At 36.8% G+C, this 18,153-nt stretch overlaps 1 protein-coding gene across 4 annotated transcripts in view; it reads right to left on the minus strand.

The window, feature by feature from the left end:
• Nucleotides 1–2,205: 2,205 nt before the first annotated feature.
• The window catches only part of LOC124721582 (zinc finger Ran-binding domain-containing protein 2), a 70,708-nt gene continuing 54,760 nt past the window's right edge, over nt 2,206–18,153 (minus strand). For 2 of the 4 annotated variants that reach the window (XM_047246626.1, XM_047246629.1), the window contains exons 5-8: nt 15,658–15,780; nt 7,634–7,824; nt 7,492–7,552; nt 2,206–2,819 (exon numbers count right to left, since the gene is read on the minus strand). In XM_047246626.1, coding sequence (XP_047102582.1) covers nt 7,507–7,552; nt 7,634–7,824; nt 15,658–15,780 — 360 coding nt within the window. In that variant the 3' untranslated portion in view covers nt 2,206–2,819; nt 7,492–7,506. The remainder of the gene's footprint in view (nt 2,820–7,491; nt 7,553–7,633; nt 7,825–15,657; nt 15,781–18,153) is intronic. The other 2 variants (XM_047246627.1, XM_047246628.1) reach the window with 2 other exon arrangements.

The raw sequence follows: 18,153 nt of genomic DNA on the forward strand, positions 1-18,153 counted from the left end.
TTATCATGAAAGTCTTTTCAACACGTACACATTCATTAGAAGTCTCACTAACAAGTCCAATACTACTAGAAAATATTAAGCTATATGTTGTGGAATTCAGCATAAGATGATATGATCTGCTGAATTCTCATCTGGATAAAAATATATGAACAATTAGCCCTGCCTCACTACATAAGTCTTTGATACTGAATTGGATGAAAAACTATATACAATATAATCAGAACAAACACATCAATGGAAACGGTCACTGCACATTTCTTTCCAATATCACATTCCAATGATTAACCAGACAAGTGTTATGATGCTGATTGTGTCATTTGTGCAAAAGTGACATGAAATCCACTGAAATGTACACAATGGGCTCAGAAAGGAGTGAAGTGGTGAAAGCAGGATTCACTAGAGCATAATGAATATCACTATTCCTTCCAGTGCTATATTTTTCAATAGCACTGTTGTTCTAAAATTGGCTGGATTCCTACTTACAAATTTCTTCATAAGATAAAGGTGCTATTATATTGTTTGGTGTCTTCTAAACTGTTTAAACAAATGTCTGTAAGATGATGTTTGAAACCCATACAGTGATTACTTTCTTCTGAGCAATAAATACATTTTGCTTTAGTTTAGAAACATACCACACTATTACACTGAAGGATAGCAATGGATGAAACTATGTAACATTAAGTTAACATACTCATTTATGTTTTGATGAAGTCAACATTATTATCTGGTAAATGTTGCAGAACCTAGCATTTTGTAAAATCTAAAAGATGATTAGCAAGTTTATTTCTCATGGATATGTAGCAGAACATTCTACCCTGGCTAATTACTTACACTATGTTTACTGACTAATGTCTTGTTTCTTTTTGCTTGTTTTCAAAGTTTCACAAAATGTCTTTTCAGAACAGCGGCCAAGTTCATCTGCAGAAAATTATTTACCAAGTTTCACAAAACTGTCATTAACAATTTTTACAAAATAATAATCACTGATCTTCTATGTTCGGCCAAAATGTGCTAACAATAGAACTAGCATCATCAGGAAAAATAACTAATTCTGTCTCTTGTTTCAAATAAGTCAATACGTCATTCACATGCAGAAAAATACAGGGGAAATCTTTTTGGAACATCTTTTTAATTTCTTCTAGGTGGAATAGATGGCCTATCAACAGGTTATTAGGTTTATATAGCATAGCCTTCTGCATCCATTTTCTTAGATAAGATGTAAATCAATCATTTTGTGCAATTAATACCATAGAAAACACACTTCCCTCATGCACAAACATTCTGAATAAGACAAACTTCACCTACCAATACACTCTCGTTAAAACATTTAGTTCATGGTCAGTAAACGTTTATATAGCTGTCCTGGTAGAATCACCCTTTAAAAATTGAAAATGTAACTTGCTCAGCATTTCACTATCATAAAGGTGGGTAACAACCCTTGAACACATTACCTATGCAGAAAATTCTGTAGTTTGCTAGCTGAAATTTGCATTTAACCTAAAAACAGATGTCTGCTGGAAGCTAACAGCAAGATGCATTCCTCTTCACATTATGGTGTTAGTCCTTCAGTACTCCCTAATAATACATATTCATAATAGTTACAACAGCCATAAAATCTCTCTCACATTTATCTCTCCTTTCAAGTATAGGATAGTGAGTTTCGTATACCCCAATCAGCTGGAGCAGCATCAATATGAAATTTTTACAGCTGCCAGAGTCCATACAGCTGTGTTTCCATGTCTTGCAGCAAAATTGACCTGGGGTCTGTCATGCACCATGAAATTTCCACGAAACTTACATCTGTCTTTCACTAAGTGCTACTATTTGATACATTTCACACCTAACATTAAAATCATAACTGAAAGCTATCAAACACACATACACATTAACATTACATTCCTGAATATGCTACAGTATTTTCATTATAATATTTAAAAGCTGTGAGCGTATTTAGTTTTAGCAAATAGTCAATCCTTAAATAACATAAGCAGGATTTTATTAAACAGAAAAACATTCACTACGTCTTTCAGGTATACTCCTGTAATCGAGACAATATCATTATTAATGATGATCCATCTTCGATTCTCCTTATACTCTGTACTACCCCAGATGACTACCTAATTTCAGAGATAAATTATCAGTATTATTCATTGTCAAATATTTTGACATTCCAACCACACAGACTCCAATAATCAAAATACACTGTTTTCAATAACATTTTTATTGATTAACAAAAAGCTAAAAAATTAAAATGCAATAAGTATTGCTCAATATAACATTAACCCTTTGCGCATACATTTCCTGCAAGTAACTTACTCTGGACAACTGGGACGTCAGTAATGTTATGAAGAGATTAAATGTAACAGCCCACAGTAACCTTAGTAAAGGTCTAAAAAAAATTTAAACCCTTAGTACAGACAAAAAGGTTTTTTGTCTAACACAGTGGTGATACTGTGATTAGAATCTTTTAAATGCTATAAAAAAGAAAACAATACATTTTATTTCATTTCAACAAAGTTAAAAATCATAACATATCCTGTCACGTAAAGAAAACAAACTAAACAATATATGCTCAGTAACTGCATTCAGTCAGCTGAATATATTCATTCATGTTAACTCCTTCCCATATTAATTATAGCTAAGGAAATCACAATTCTCTGCAAGCCTATTATTTCTCAGTGAACGCATAAAGCCTTAAGCACTATATGTGAGGACTACCATATCATTACCAAGAAAGATGGATACTAATCGTGTACCAGAGGAGACCTGTAGTTCACTGTAAACACCATCATCTACGTGCAGCTCCATCTTAATGTTACCTGCAAAGAAAAAAATGTAATTGAACAACAGTCTGCTGATATTCATACACTATGTTATTTCCTTCAAGAGAAAAGAACTGTGAAAGAGAGAGCAGTGAAATACGCTTGTCAGGATAGTGACTAAAATATTCAGAAATATGAATAGAAACTGTGTTAGAGTGAGTATTTTGAGAGAGAAGAGCATTACTGTGCAAAATAATTCTGTCTCAGATAGATACAGACTTCTCTTTCTAAGAAAAATTAATTGCTGTAAAACTTGGTTTGCCACAATTATGTGAAAAGAATATCTCCAACTAAATGTTTATAAATATAATAGAAGGAAACATTCCACGTGGGAAAAATTATATATAAAAACAAAGATGAGGTGACTTACCGAACGAAAGCGCTGGCAGGTCGATAGACACACAAACAAACACAAACATACACACAAAATTCAAGCTTTCGCAACAAACTGTTGCCTCATCAGGAAAGAGGGAAGGAGGAGGGAAGACGAAAGGAAGTGGGTTTTAAGGGAGAGGGTAAGGAGTCATTCCAATCCCGGGAGCGGAAAGACTTACCTTAGGGGGAAAAAAGGACAGGTATACACTCGCACACACGCACATATCCATCCACACATACAGACACAAGCAGACATATTTAAATATGTCTGCTTGTGTCTGTATGTGTGGATGGATATGTGCGTGTGTGCGAGTGTATACCTGTCCTTTTTTCCCCCTAAGGTAAGTCTTTCCGCTCCCGGGATTGGAATGACTCCTTACCCTCTCCCTTAAAACCCACTTCCTTTCGTCTTCCCTCCTCCTTCCCTCTTTCCTGATGAGGCAACAGTTTGTTGCGAAAGCTTGAATTTTGTGTGTGTGTTTGTGTTTGTTTGTGTGTCTATCGACCTGCCAGCGCTTTCGTTCGGTAAGTCACCTCATCTTTGTTTTTATATATAAATGTTTATAAAACAAGACATGATGTTGGACACCACCTATACAGTAGCTAGTGTTCTGTAGTACTCACCACTTCAACCAGGAACAACTTTGATGGATTTAAGAAACTAAATTAAGTGCAGCTGAAGTCAAAACAAACAACTCAGTGTATGATCCAAAAGAGGCTAACAGCTCTTAGTATATTTAATATTTCACTATGAGAATCATTAACAATGAGTATTCCTGTTCAAATGTGAACCAGGATAAAAGATGCTAAAATACACTATTGTCCATAATTAAAGATATGGGACATATAAAAACAGGCAGTAGAAGGGGAAACAGAAAATCAAGGGTAAATATCTTTAGAAGCTTTTCTGTTGTCTTCATACCACATAAGGTAAGGTTATATTTCCTGCTTTATTTTGAAAAAAGAACTTAAGTATTTGGTATTATCTCTAGCAATATAGCTGTGACGGAAATCTCACGGGAAGACACGCCACAGCACATCAGTAGCATGAGCTTTCTAGGCCTGCACGTCTCAACCTTGCAACAACACAACCACAATCTCCAAGTACTCTTGCAAGTTCCTGAACTGGGCTTCTGGTACATCACAGGTTGCATGAAATTACCGATTCCCTTGGCTGGAATTTGAATGTTTCCCTCATGTTTTACAGTAAATGGCTTCTGCAATACTGAAAGTAATACAATACATATTTTTGAACTTTCAGTTAAGTAACTGCTGTAAACAACACAAAATTCTTTCCAATTAGAGCATTTATTTCATTATTCTTATCATTGTGTAAGTAATGCAAAAAGAATTTTAAATATACTCTGAAGTTTCTATCCAGATGAAATCACAGAAACACACAAATATTTCAGCAGCATACTGTAATAGCATCATCAGTTTATTGGATGCACTGCACATAAAACACCCGTTTGTTGCCACATAGTATGTTGGTGAAATGTCTTGCAATTTCTACAGTTTCATCTTGTTGAACATTTGAAAACTAATGGCTCTGTGATGACTGCATATTGCTTCCATTTAGATAATGCAATTCTATGAATGGAATTAAAGAAAGAAAAAGTTTCTTTAACTACCATAAGCAGTTATTACATTTTTATGTCAGTAACACACCTGTAATAAAGCAACTTTAAATTGCTTTCCTAACCGATAGGCTGGACATTGATTCATTTCAATTTGATATCTATCCAAAAGCTAGCAAGTTTTAATTTTTGTTAGCAAGTTTTCTTTGTTTTTTGTGTACACCTGTCAACAACTCCATGCTTCTGCTTTTCAATGAGTGGTCTCCTTTGCTCCTAAAGTATTTATATTCCACCAGAACTTCCCTACTGTAATTAAAACTCAACATTTGCTTAAGGTATATTAGGTACAGCAGCATGATGTTACAGTATGTTTTCAGCCTGCATTGAGACGATGTTTGCCAAAACTTTTAATTACTCTTTGTTAGGTGGTTGGAGTGGGAAATTACTAATATCAAAAGTTACAGAATAGAACATGTAGCATACATAATTCATTACGGCAGAATCATCTTGTACTCAGTGAACCCTTTCATAAGCCACTGCAATTTATTTACCCATTTTTTGTTAAATAATGAAGGAACTTCCTGCACAGGGCTTGCTTTTTCCCCAACAATGAAGAACTATTAGCCAAATGTGCATCAATGACAGATTTTTCAATGCACAATTGAGTGCCAAAACTACAGTGAGGTAACTGGAGTAAACAGATATCAAATGTAACATGTTTGTTTCCAAACAACACAAAAGTAACTTTAATTTTTTACTAATAAAATGATATAAGTAATCCAAGGTGGTCAGGTAACTACTGACCCAATAGTTTAATTACCGAGTTGTTGACAGTCACATAACCTAGGCAGAACTTCTGCCTGCTAGCTTTCCAATGAACCTTATAATGTTCTCAGCACTGTTTATGTGTCAACTGATGACTTTGCAATTTGACTATTTCGTGAATTGCTACCTTTATTTCTTAAATTATTTATATCCCATCAAGGATTTTCCATTACCATTTTTAGATTACAATTTTGCTTACTTTTGTGTGTGCACTTACATAAAGATTTTGAACTTAACAATACCATGTAGCTTTTGCTTCTTATTGATGTAATTAATGTAATTTTTCAAATGCATTTTGATTTTTGTACTGGACTCAATTATGTTTCAAAGTAGCAGCAGATTTTATACTTTTCTGGAACAATATTACAGGTGTTCATTTTTTATTAATAATATATAGTAAGAGTGAATGTGTGTGCGCGTGTGTGTGTGTGTGAGAGAGAGAGAGAGAGAGAGAGAGAGAGAGAGAGAGAGAGGGGGGGGGGGGATTTAGAATTTAAGCAGCTCTATTAGTAATAGGTTTTGCTGTGTTATCTTACTAGTGGATTTATTAAGCTTAACATAGTGACGATATGGCTGTTCTTTGCTGTACACTATTGGGTACTCTAAACAATTACACACTTATTTGAAGTATTAGCAGGCATGTGAAACAAATAACCTAAGTTTCCACATTTTGATGACAAAATCTGAGAATCTAGCCACTTATCACTGCCGTGATGTTAGCTATATTTTATCTAACTTTAACTACTTCCTAGCCATCAAAATAAAGAAAATCTCTCATACTTAAAACAGATATTTCAGCTACATATAATGTTAGCATTTCACAAATATTTTGAAATATAATGCCTAATGGCAAGCAAAGTGGGACAAATTATTCTCTGTGTAATTATTTACAAAGTTCTATACTACATTCTCCTCTTTATTACAACTGTAGCTGATTCTCCTGCTCCACCTCCTCCTCCTGTTCTTTCTCCACCACCTTTTTCCCCATCCATTTAAGGGGTCAGCATCGTTATATAGGTTGAAGCAATGTTACTGTAAGTGCATGGCCAGATAACCTTCCTAATGCCACCACTCCACCCAGGACAGAATTTTGTGTATGCAATCTGCCAATGTTTAGAGTAAATCGATGTTCAAGCGTGACAATATTTTTCTAAATGTTTGCTTAGTGTGTGGCTGAGGCAGGATATAGGTGATGTTTGTACCAGATTGGTATTCACCAAGTTGGATGTGGGAAACCACACAAACAACCCCTTCCCTGCTGGCCAGCTCACCAGCCCTCATCGTTAATCTGTGAGGTAGATTTGATCTGGGGCAGGTTCACCTCCCTGCACCCTGGAAGCAGTACATTAACTGCTCAGCTATTCAGATGGGTCCATTTGTAGTAGATTAACTGGCCATTTTTTTCCTTTCTTTCTGCTATACTAGGAACAACCTTTTTTACAATAAAATTTTAATAACTGTGTTCACAAGTGCTAAGTGAAGAAAATACACTTTCTTTTTCACTGGCACTCAAAATGTTCTTTGGAACATGGCAAAATCCTTGAGCAGTTGGAGATCAGTGGTATACAAACATTTTTAAGTAAGTAAAAAGTAAATATTGTACATTGCTATACGAAAAATTCCACCAGACAAGCAATGAAAATTAATATAAAATCAGAAAAAAAAAAAATCAGGGGCAAGTAAGCACATATGTCAAAATCAGCATCCCCCGAAACTAATACTGCACCTCTAGTACATGTATGTATTACTGAAGAGATGATATTGTTGTGACAATCAACATGACAACAGCTAATCCAGAATCTGAGACAGCTGTAGTTCTGCAAATTGTGTATTTTAAATGTATGTAAGGATGTAGATATCGACCTTGTGCATACCCATTACCACCTGTTTACCTGAACCTGAATGTATTACGAGCTGTTTCCTCGTTTTCCACTTCCAGATGAATGTGACGAGCTGTAAAGGAAAGCCATATAGTTTATATTATAGAATCAAAGGTTCATTTTTCCACTTTGCAATATATCCACACAGAATTACCTTGAACTTGATCTTGATTTAGTTTTGTGGCTCTTTCCCTCATTTGTGGGAGATCTGGAACGGGAACGTGACTTTGAATGACCCCGCCTCGTTTTTGGGCGATTTTCTTTGTCCTTTTTTTGTTGTTCAGAATCAGCATCACTGTCATCACCCCAACCAACTAAGTCATATTTGGACAGATCAGCATCATCCTATAATAGAACAGGACACTTAAAACATTTGAAATATCTAATTTTCATGCAGCCATGGGACAAATGTTAAAGGTATGAAAATAAATGGCTCCTACTGCCTTCTGTTTTACTAAAAATAATAATGGCAAGAAATTAATATGCATTTAATGACTTATTATTCTGAGAAGATTAAAGATTACTCATTTTACTGTTCAGATGTGTACTGACAAAACAATCTGGAACACAGTAAGGGATGCATGTCACTGCTACAGACAAAGTCCATTCCGTTCGGGAGAGAAAAAGAAAATGTAGAGCTGACAAGAATTCTCAATGATAGCATCACAAAATCATTTTTTCTATGTTAACGTTTCCAAATATTTACTTTAGTCTCAACACTTATCATTCCACTTCTCTACTTGAAATTAAACACAATAAACCTGCTGATTAGATAATATTTATTAGCTACTAGGTCTAGTTTGTGACCATCATCTAGTAGATACAACACATATAAGCTGGGATGGTTCCTTAATCAAGACCACAGCTGACCATGTGTCCTATCCTCACAAAGCATGTTTTGTACGCTGTGTGTGTGTGTGTGTGTGTGTGTGTGTGTGTGTGTGTGTGTTTTTTTTTTTTTTTTTACACTGACAAACCCTATATCATGAGTGATCCTTGGTTGAATAAAGATAATTAAATAAAATAAATCATTACAACAAATACTTCCTTAAGATATTCCACAGTGGCAATATATTATCACAAAGTTGACTGCGTCGTTGTCATTACGTGTAGTCATATTCATGATAATGACATTTTTTATATAAGCATTACCTATAATGATGAAATATCCTGCCAAGTGATCAGTCATATGAGTAAAACTACCAGATAATAGACATTATTATGTGAACAATAGCTTTGTGTGGCTTATTATGGCATTTTTGAGATACATTCCAGATGCAGACCACTGTCTCCATAAAATTTCCCTACTTTCTTCCACCACAAATTGCTGTGGCCACACTGAAATTTCCTTTAACAAAAAGGAAACTTCCAGGCAGAGTCCCACACTACGTGATCTACATATTCTTGAGTTTCCTTTACAAATATGACACTGTTTAAGAATTATCACATATAACAATTGGTGTACAATTTTTTAATACTGCTATAATTACTTTTTTATAAAGTTTGTTATATTCACCTTTCACTTTTATACTAAATTTCATTTCTTCAAAATACTTTCCAATGGTTTATTATAACTATATTAGGCCTTTCTGGTTGTTTCCCTTGACTGGTCAACAGTTAACAGAACAGTGTGCCAACATTAGCATAAAATGCCTTTGACATATTAATCTTCTATTATTTACGCCAACATATATGCATCAACTGACTGACTAAGAAGAGCTATGTTCTTTGCATATTTCACATCATCAACATTTATATGCCACTGTGTCCATTCATACAGATAAACATGAGCTTTAAATAAAGATCAGGAGGCAATGAATTGCTGTCTGTTACCTCAAAAAGGGAGTAGCGCTCTTTCATTTCAGCAAAAATTGACATTACAAACAAGTTCCTCTTTGAAACTCCCTACTAGATTAAAACTGTGTGCTGGATTGTGGATCAGAACTGGAACCTTGCCTCTTAACAACATAACCTTCCACCTTTATACACTGACTCCATACTAATTACAACAAAAAGCTAAGCATTTGCAATATCCACAACTATACTTTATTCAGAACAATATTCACGAGGGCATTGTGTGTGCAATTTCAGCAAACATTCTTGTGACATTAATAAACAAGGACTGCATTGATACTAAAATAATAATAATTAATTATTACTAGTGAAATAATTTAATTTTCTGTGAAAATTATACCTCAGACAATACTCATGGAAAAGATAATGGAAATCTTCATCTTTTGTTATCTACGATACTTCTAGAACAATCTTTCTTCTTGTTCGAACTATTGTAGTGATCCGACGTGACTGATGACTTGTAGAACTGAGGTCGGTAAAAAACTGTATTATGTTGCTAAGTAATATTTGAAAAATAGAGTTTCTGTGTCATTGAAATCAATACATGTGTTTGAACTTTTATTTTAATATGATTCTTGCCCTACATAAATGTTAAGTTTTCTGTTAAGCTACAATGGAGCGCAGCCATTAGCGCCATTGATCTACAGCGCGGATTATTGGTAAAGTCCTCAATAATGAGTTATTAACATGCAGAAATACTTTTAAATGTTAATGAATACAGTTAACGTGTGTTTCTCAAATCAACAAAGATCTTCTGAAATTAATGAGATGGATAGCTAAAATGACCATTAATATGTCAGCCTTGGATAGAAAAAGTACACGAAAGGATAAAACCCGCTACAAAGGAAGGAAAAACAACATAAAGTGGGGGGGGGGGGGGAGGGGAGTATGGAGGCAGGGAACATCCCAAAGCCCTCTGGGGCATATAAAGTGGTTAGAGGCTGTCGTTCCTTGTCTGACTGGCAGGTTCTTGGTCATTATGAAAGTCTAGTGACAAGAGTTAGGTCAATAAAATGGTGGAGCACATAAAGTAACACCCTTAGATTAAAATGATGAGAGATGTAGAACGATAAATGAATTACAAGGTGGGATCAGGCCAACCTACCACCCACAGGCAGCCCAAGATACTCTGGGGGTGGGGGCTGAGACTACAGCAGTTGGTGATCAGCTACCCCACACCCATAGACTGGTAAAGGCCATATTATCTGATCTCGAAATAAAATTGAACAAGCCACACTATTGGATAAGGTGTAAAATCAGGTTTGATGGTTTGACATCAATAGGTAATATTGAGGGTAATAAGTCAGCTAGTTCAGTGTTTGCTTTATAGTGGTGAAAGTGGGTCTCTTATTTAAATGTGCACCAGTGATATAGGACCACTGGAACTACAATGACACAGAGCGGCTTGTTTAATAATGTATGCCTGGGTCAGTCTAGGGTGGTCAGTGTGGAGTTGGCAGTGAATTGTAGAATCCTGGCAGGACGTTCTGTATGAATATATCCATGCAGTTAGTCAGGTCCTGGTATCTTTCATTATAGGGCACCCATTTTAGTAGCCTCTTTGGCCAAATAATCTGTGAATTCGATTCCTAATATTCTGACTTTGTTAGGGGTACAGATAAATATAATCAGTTTTTTGATATTTTGGAACTCAAATACAAGGTCTTGACTGGAGAAAACCAGTACATGTCAGGGGTAGTGATTATGACTTCTAAGCTGCTCACACGGTCACGGAAAATTGCAAAAGACTCGTGTGAGCAGGTACAAATGTATCTAAGAGCTCACAAAATAGACTACTACTTCTGCAATAAAAACACTATGTTACTTCTGTGGTAGTGCATATTGTTCACTGCCACCTTAGTGTGTGAAGGCATAACCCATTGGCCATTGACACATGACCCATCATAATAGATTTGCAAACATACTGGAATGTTTCACCATAAAAAGACACTCGCTACATCCTTTGGCCCTGAAGGATGGCTTTAGACAAAGTTGTGGGGAACAGATCTTCCCAGGGGGCTGTTCACGAGAATGATCATGAGAGAAGGTTCACAGAAATGTCACATATAGCTAAGAGAACTTGGATTGTAGATACACCAGACCAAGGGCATTTCTGTGGAGGTCCCGTCCTTCTATCCAGGAACACCATTTGTGATTGTGGCAACCCTCATTACAAGTGTTTTGGAAGTAGTGCACTAGAAACTACTAGTAACAGGTCAAGATTGGGCTTTCCTTATGGTGCCCTGTAGTTGGCTCGAACTTACAATGAAGAACTGTGACACATGCTGAAGTTTTACAGGTGTAGGGAATGTGAAACTGTAGGGCCCATGGCTTCTGTAAGTTCATTAATTGCTGTTAGGAAAAATGTTACTTTTATTTGTGAGACTCCATTTTTCTGGGTATAGGGAAGATTTTGAGAAGTGCCTACTTGATCACAGGAGGACCAATGAGAGAAAAATTTCCACACAAAAATTGGGAGGGCATGTATAAAGCCCCACCCATATATAGTAGCAAGAATAGGGTGCTGTATTACATTTGTCACAATGTGGAGTGAAGAAAAACACTAATAGTGAGATGTTAGTAATGAGTGAACACCATTCTGATAGCGGATTTCAAGTGAATTAGGTGGCTGTTGGTATATTGGCTCTACCAAAATCCACTTCCATATTTGGTTATACAATAAAACACTTTGTTAATGCACCTCTGGGGACCCAAATATTTTTTCCTTATATGGAAGTTTTGCGTAGGTATACAAAAACATTGACTCAGAATCATAACCCAAGGATTCACTGTCACCGTTGTTGTCCCCCCCCTCCCCCCAACAACAACAACAACAACAACAACAACCACCACCACCACCACCACCACCACCTTACTGTTCCTTAACGAGCATACCACACATCATTCATAAAGGCATGCTGGAAAGTAATGTCTCTGAATTTTTTATTCTGGACTCAATATCGGCTGAGGTATTACATGTTATGCATATTACTAGGCTGTCTTTATTGCTTCAATGATACAAGTTGTAATCCTTTGGCATTAGAGGGCTCTGAATTGTAGCATGTAACATGGCGGTGTGTAATATAAGTATGCCAGTGCATGAGAAACACTATGTTACAATAAAGTTCCAACCATTGAAAACTGAAAGCATGAATTCAAAGAGTACATCCATGTGTGGAGCACCCTCCCCTTCAGCACACAATGACAGACAAATTAGAAGTACTGCGACATCTGCAACAATCGAATGCCTTGTGTTCACAGTCACTGATAATCCTCCATACTTGGCCCCATCTGATTTTCATCCGTTTCCAAAACTTAAAGAACACCTTCGGGGACTTCATTTTGATAGTGATAAAGTGGTACAGGTAAGGTTGTGGCTCCATCAGCAAAGTCAAACATTCTACAGTGAAGGCATCAACAAACTGGTCTCTCGTTTGGTGAAATATATTTGTCGCCAGTGTGATAATGTTAAGAAAAAAAATGAAGATTTTGGATGGTTTGTTTTATTTAAAATGCTTTTAAGAGCTTTGACATAAAAAATTAGAGACATTACTTTTCAGACTGTCCTCATGCGTCGATCTTGTGTGTGTAGGTCAGAACTTTGTCATCACAAGAAACAAAATCCTGGAAATGCACAGTTTCAGGAACACCCGGGATTCTACTCCATTCTTTCTGGACCAATGTTGTCCTTGACAGCAACTGATGTACCACAACCAGCCTTCATGAAACAATTTGACACAGTCTGTTGTTTATACAACAACAACAGCAACAACAAGAAACAAGCACAGCGTGTAGAATGGCAAGTCATCACTTCCTTACTTTCAAGGAATCTAATTTACTTCTGGACATTTGCTACTCCGTATTTGGCTTTAACAGTGTATTATGCCTAGGTCAAGAGGCTGCAGATAACTTGTGCTGTTTGGTGGAAGGAACACAACATTTACAGTCCTTGGAATGTACAGGCCATCATTCAATAGTAAGTACTATTTTTCTTCCTGTTGCACCCCTTTTGGCACCTAAAAGCCTTCTGACATCTTCTGGGCAAAGCTGTTGTACTCTTAAGTACAAGGTAGCATTTTTACATTTATAAAACAACTGTGAGTTTTGAATTTTTCTATTACTAGTGGACACAACATTTCACATCACTAGTTACACATAATAGCACAGTCACACTTTCTTTCCTTTTTTCATCTCTGTGACATTTTTCTCGCTGAACAGAATACATTTTGCAGGAAGTAAATTGCGAAAGGCACCTGTTTCACCTGCGTTGAAATTGGCTGGGCTTATAACCCTATATCAATTGTGGCAATGTAATTTTCTTCCAACTTTCTATTACCACAGACTCACTTTCTCCACTTTCAATCTGAAATGCAAGATTATCATGCTTTTTATATTGCTCTAACCAGTCGTTTGGTGCACTGAAATTTTCAACATGCATCTTTAGGATGATTTCATGAGCCTTCTCTTGCAGCATGTTTCTGCTGATAGGAATGCTGCCACTCCTCATTTCTTCAGACCATTAAAAAAAAATTTCCAAATCACGGAATGCTAACACTCGAATGTTCTTCCTTCTGCATCCAGAGGAACCACTAACTTCTGCATTTAACAGTGCTCCATTGCTGCTCGAGTAGGCCACTGAACAAAGATGGCACCAAATCTTACTTTTTTGCCATGTCCAAAACCTTTACGTACGAACGTCTTCATTACCATGGAAGATCAGCTTTTGCTAAATTGTATGCTTTCTACATTTACATGCAGTAAATACATAAACGTAAAGTGTACAACTAAAATATAGATGTGTGTTGATCAAAAAGAATCGATTACCATATGACACCATCACACAACTTTAAGTACAAGCTGTGTAAAAATGAAAGGAATCGGAAACTCATTTGGTCACATTAGGAAATGCATAAAAAATGGATTTTTATTTGCAGAATGTTCTATGTGTATTACTTAAAGTTGAAACTTTCTTAAAGCTGGGTTCATTAAAAGCAGGTAGGAGTAAAATCATTCCGATGGGAGTTCTGCATGGTGATTCGAGCACCACTATTCGATTATGAGTTGAGCCTCTTAACCACTGCATTAACCTCACAAAATATCTCATTTCCATCACATTTCCCTTTTCTCATCAAGCTCTCTCCATAAATAACTATAAATAACCTCAATAACCCTTCTGCTCTCATTAGGTGAGTGTAACACTTGAGTTTATGGCCAACTCTCACTGTCCACTTAACAGGCTCACACATCACTACCGACAATATCATATGACAATCCGAATCCGAATCTCTATTGCCAGCAAAATGTGTGTACTTCTGGGTATGAAACAAATTTGCACCATAGCCATTCTGTGACGTATCACATATCTGGAGGCTATTGCTAAAATCACTGCTGCCCTGATTATCTGGTCTCAACAAGAAATAACCAAATGTTGCCTGTACAACTTTGAACTAATTTGAAGATTCTGACCTTCATTTCCAGGTCATCTTTAACTCTCAACCTTCATATTTAATATAAACCCTTCCAGATGGATCTTAATTTCAGCCAGAGATGTGGTGTTGTCTGCATACTGAGAACTGTTTATGTTCTTGCCTACAATTTTTTAATCCTCTTCTGATAAATTTCACATGCTTTCTCTTGGAGGGGGGGAGTCGAAATATTGATGCACACCCAAATTTGTCTCTAAAGTCAGCAAGATATTTTTCCAGGCAGTTACCATGTCTTTGTTTACAGATGTGGCCTAACCAAAGATATTTTGTTAAACAATTTCAGCACATCCCTTAAACCTACAAAACCAACCAGTAAATGCAATAAAACTTTATCTTTTCATCTTTCTCTCACTTTCTAGAGCCATTGCTAGAATTACTGGTCCTTTTACAGGAATGGACACATCAGAGGGCAGTACATCTTATGAAGGAGAGTTACACTTTAAACAGGAAATTCTTTATACAGTATACTCTCTTATGGAAGTTCTTGGGTGACTGGAGTCAAGGACCATTTTATACAGGAAAGCATTTTAGGAAGGAAGATTAGGTTTAACGTCCCATCAACATTGAGGTCATTAGAGATGGGGAATGGTCTCAGGTTGGGTCAAGGAAGGGGAAGGAAATTGTCCATGCCCTTTCAAAGGAACCATCCCAGCATTTGCCTTGAGTGACCTAAGGATACCACAGAAAACCTAAATCTGGATGGTCAGATGCAGGATTGAACCATAGTCCTCCCGAATGTGCGTCCTGTGTGAAAACCACTGGGCCACCCTGCTTGGTAAAGCATTTTAGACACAGGCATCTTAATAACTGTATAACCTAAATTTTTTATTTAGCATACATCATCCTCTTCATCATCATCCTCTTCTTCATCTTCTTCATCACGGTCTACATCCAGTTTTGCTACTCTGCGTGATTTTTCTGGAATTGACTCTCCATTCTTTTTCTTCTTTTTTCTTCCAAACTGCAAGAACACAACACACAAAATCAAGTCAGAATAAAGTAACTTCATTCTATCTTTGATGATGGGGTAATCAGTGACATTAGCTTAGTATTAGCCATGTTCACATGACTTAAGCTATGTTACAGGAGTGAGTCAGAAATCTTTTTTCCAAAATACTGTCTGTGATTTTGTCTCTGTATGTACACTTGCCATACAAGTGAATCCGTAAATGAATGCAAACACACGTATATCCCAATGCCTACACTGTTTTGCCAAACAATTTGTTAAATATGTGAACGATTTTCAGGTATATACAGTTTATTCTATTTGTCAATCACGGTATAATATATTAGTGTGAATGGTAACCTATTTTCATGCCATAGCATCTATTAAATTTTATGTTATGCAGAAAATCCCATGTGAATATTTCAATGTATCAACAGAAGTTCCTGATATTACTTAAACTTCGTAACATACTGTAAAAGAAACAACAACAATTGCTGATTAAATATGAGCTTATAACAGCAAATCCAAGCTGCTAATAATGTGTGCAGGGTTTTCTCACTCCAGTGACATAACTATGGTCAATATTACTTTACAATTCTTAATTTCACATACGACAAGGCAAATAAAATCTTCACAAAAAAATATAACAAATGAACTAAAAGTATTTTGAGTAAGGTACCACATCATAATGTGAAAAACTATACTGGAGAAACCAACGTTTTGTCCACTGTTCAGTGACCTCCTCCTAAGTTTACTGTCACCAGGTTTTTCGAGTATAGTTCCCCCCCCCCCCCCCTCCACATTATGATGAAGTACCATCCTCAGAAAACTTTTGTAAACTGACTCTAGCTGTGGAAGCCTATGCAAATATAACATGTTTATGGGGTAGTATGTGCTGGCCAAACTGTAATACTTTACATACAGCAAACATTAAAGTTTCAAATAAACTAAGGTAACTGCTACACAAGATACCAATGTATGTTGAAGGGGAAGCGTATTTCACTAACTGGGGGGGAACAGCCACCTAGGCTCTAAAGTTATTTTAACCACCTTTAATTTATGTACATACACAGCTATTAATATTCTAGTAAAAAAATAAATTAACAGATAGAGGACCCACGCTCAGAATGACATCAAATTTGAACAGAATATTACCAAATAAAGGGGAAATGGTATGGAAACAAATTTAATGCAAATCTTACCACTAGGTGGCAGTTGTCCAGAATATGCAAAATATAAGACGTGAGGTACACAGCGATCCCTCAGTTCACGCCTAAGACACTCGTCATGACTGTCTCACTGCCAAAATTGTGTGCTGCTGGTACAGCCCTTTTAAAAGAATGTTAACTATGGACAAGTAGTTCTGCAGAAGTTTTGGACACACAACAGTATGAAAAAAAAGTATTGGCCTAATGTCTGTCGGAGAAAATGATGAAATTCTGAAAGACAGGTCTTTTCTAGTGCAATTTAGCAGAGGGAGGAAAATAATTGATCCAACATCAGTAGAAGATGTAGCCACAGCACTGCAGCAGGGATCAAGCAATGGTTTGCAGACATGCACTGGACGAGGAACAGCCTGAACTTTGGATGCGCCTGTGAGCAAGGTGCATAAAATTCTGCAAAACATCCTGTATTGTTAGCCATACATAATTACCCATGTTCACGAGTTGCTTCATGCTGACCTGCCACTAAGACGAACATTTATCCTAGAATTTCTTGCTTGCATGGAAGTGAACAATGAATGGCCATGGAACATTCTGTAGACACAGCCAATTTTTATCTCAAGAGCCAACACACAGAACTCCAGAATATGGGCAACAGAAAATCTGTTCGCCCATCAGCTGGTGCTGCTTCATTCTGCAAAGGTGACTGTGGTGCGGGCTGACGGCATAGTTTATCGTAGGACCATATTTTTTCGAGGAGATGGGTCCCATGGGTCCAGTGGCCTGTACCGTCACTCATAACTGTTAAGAGTCTTTAGCGCACCAGTGTCATTCCAACCCTTCACAGCATGGCTGTGTGGGCAGGGCCATTTTTACACAAGATGGTGCTCCTCTGCACAATGCACAGCCAGCAACGCAGCTGCTGCACAAGCATTTTGGAATTGCTAGAATTATCAGCCATTATTTCCTTACAGCCTGACTGTCCAGATCACCTGATCATAACTGCGCTACTTCTGGCTGTGGGTTTATCTGAAAGGTGCTGTGTTCACTGCTCTGATTGCTGAATTGAAGGCACATACTGTGCAACGCATTCCAAATGTGACTCCTGAATACACTATGACCTGTTGTAGAACACTGTTTCTTGATTTAAACTTGGGGCAGAAAATGGTGGACAGCATATTGAAAATATCTTGTGCCAGTCTCACGACAATTAAAAACCACTGTC

The sequence above is a fragment of the Schistocerca piceifrons genome, chromosome X, assembly GCF_021461385.2.
Source record: "Schistocerca piceifrons isolate TAMUIC-IGC-003096 chromosome X, iqSchPice1.1, whole genome shotgun sequence".
Classification (NCBI taxonomy): Eukaryota; Metazoa; Arthropoda; class Insecta; order Orthoptera; family Acrididae; genus Schistocerca; species Schistocerca piceifrons.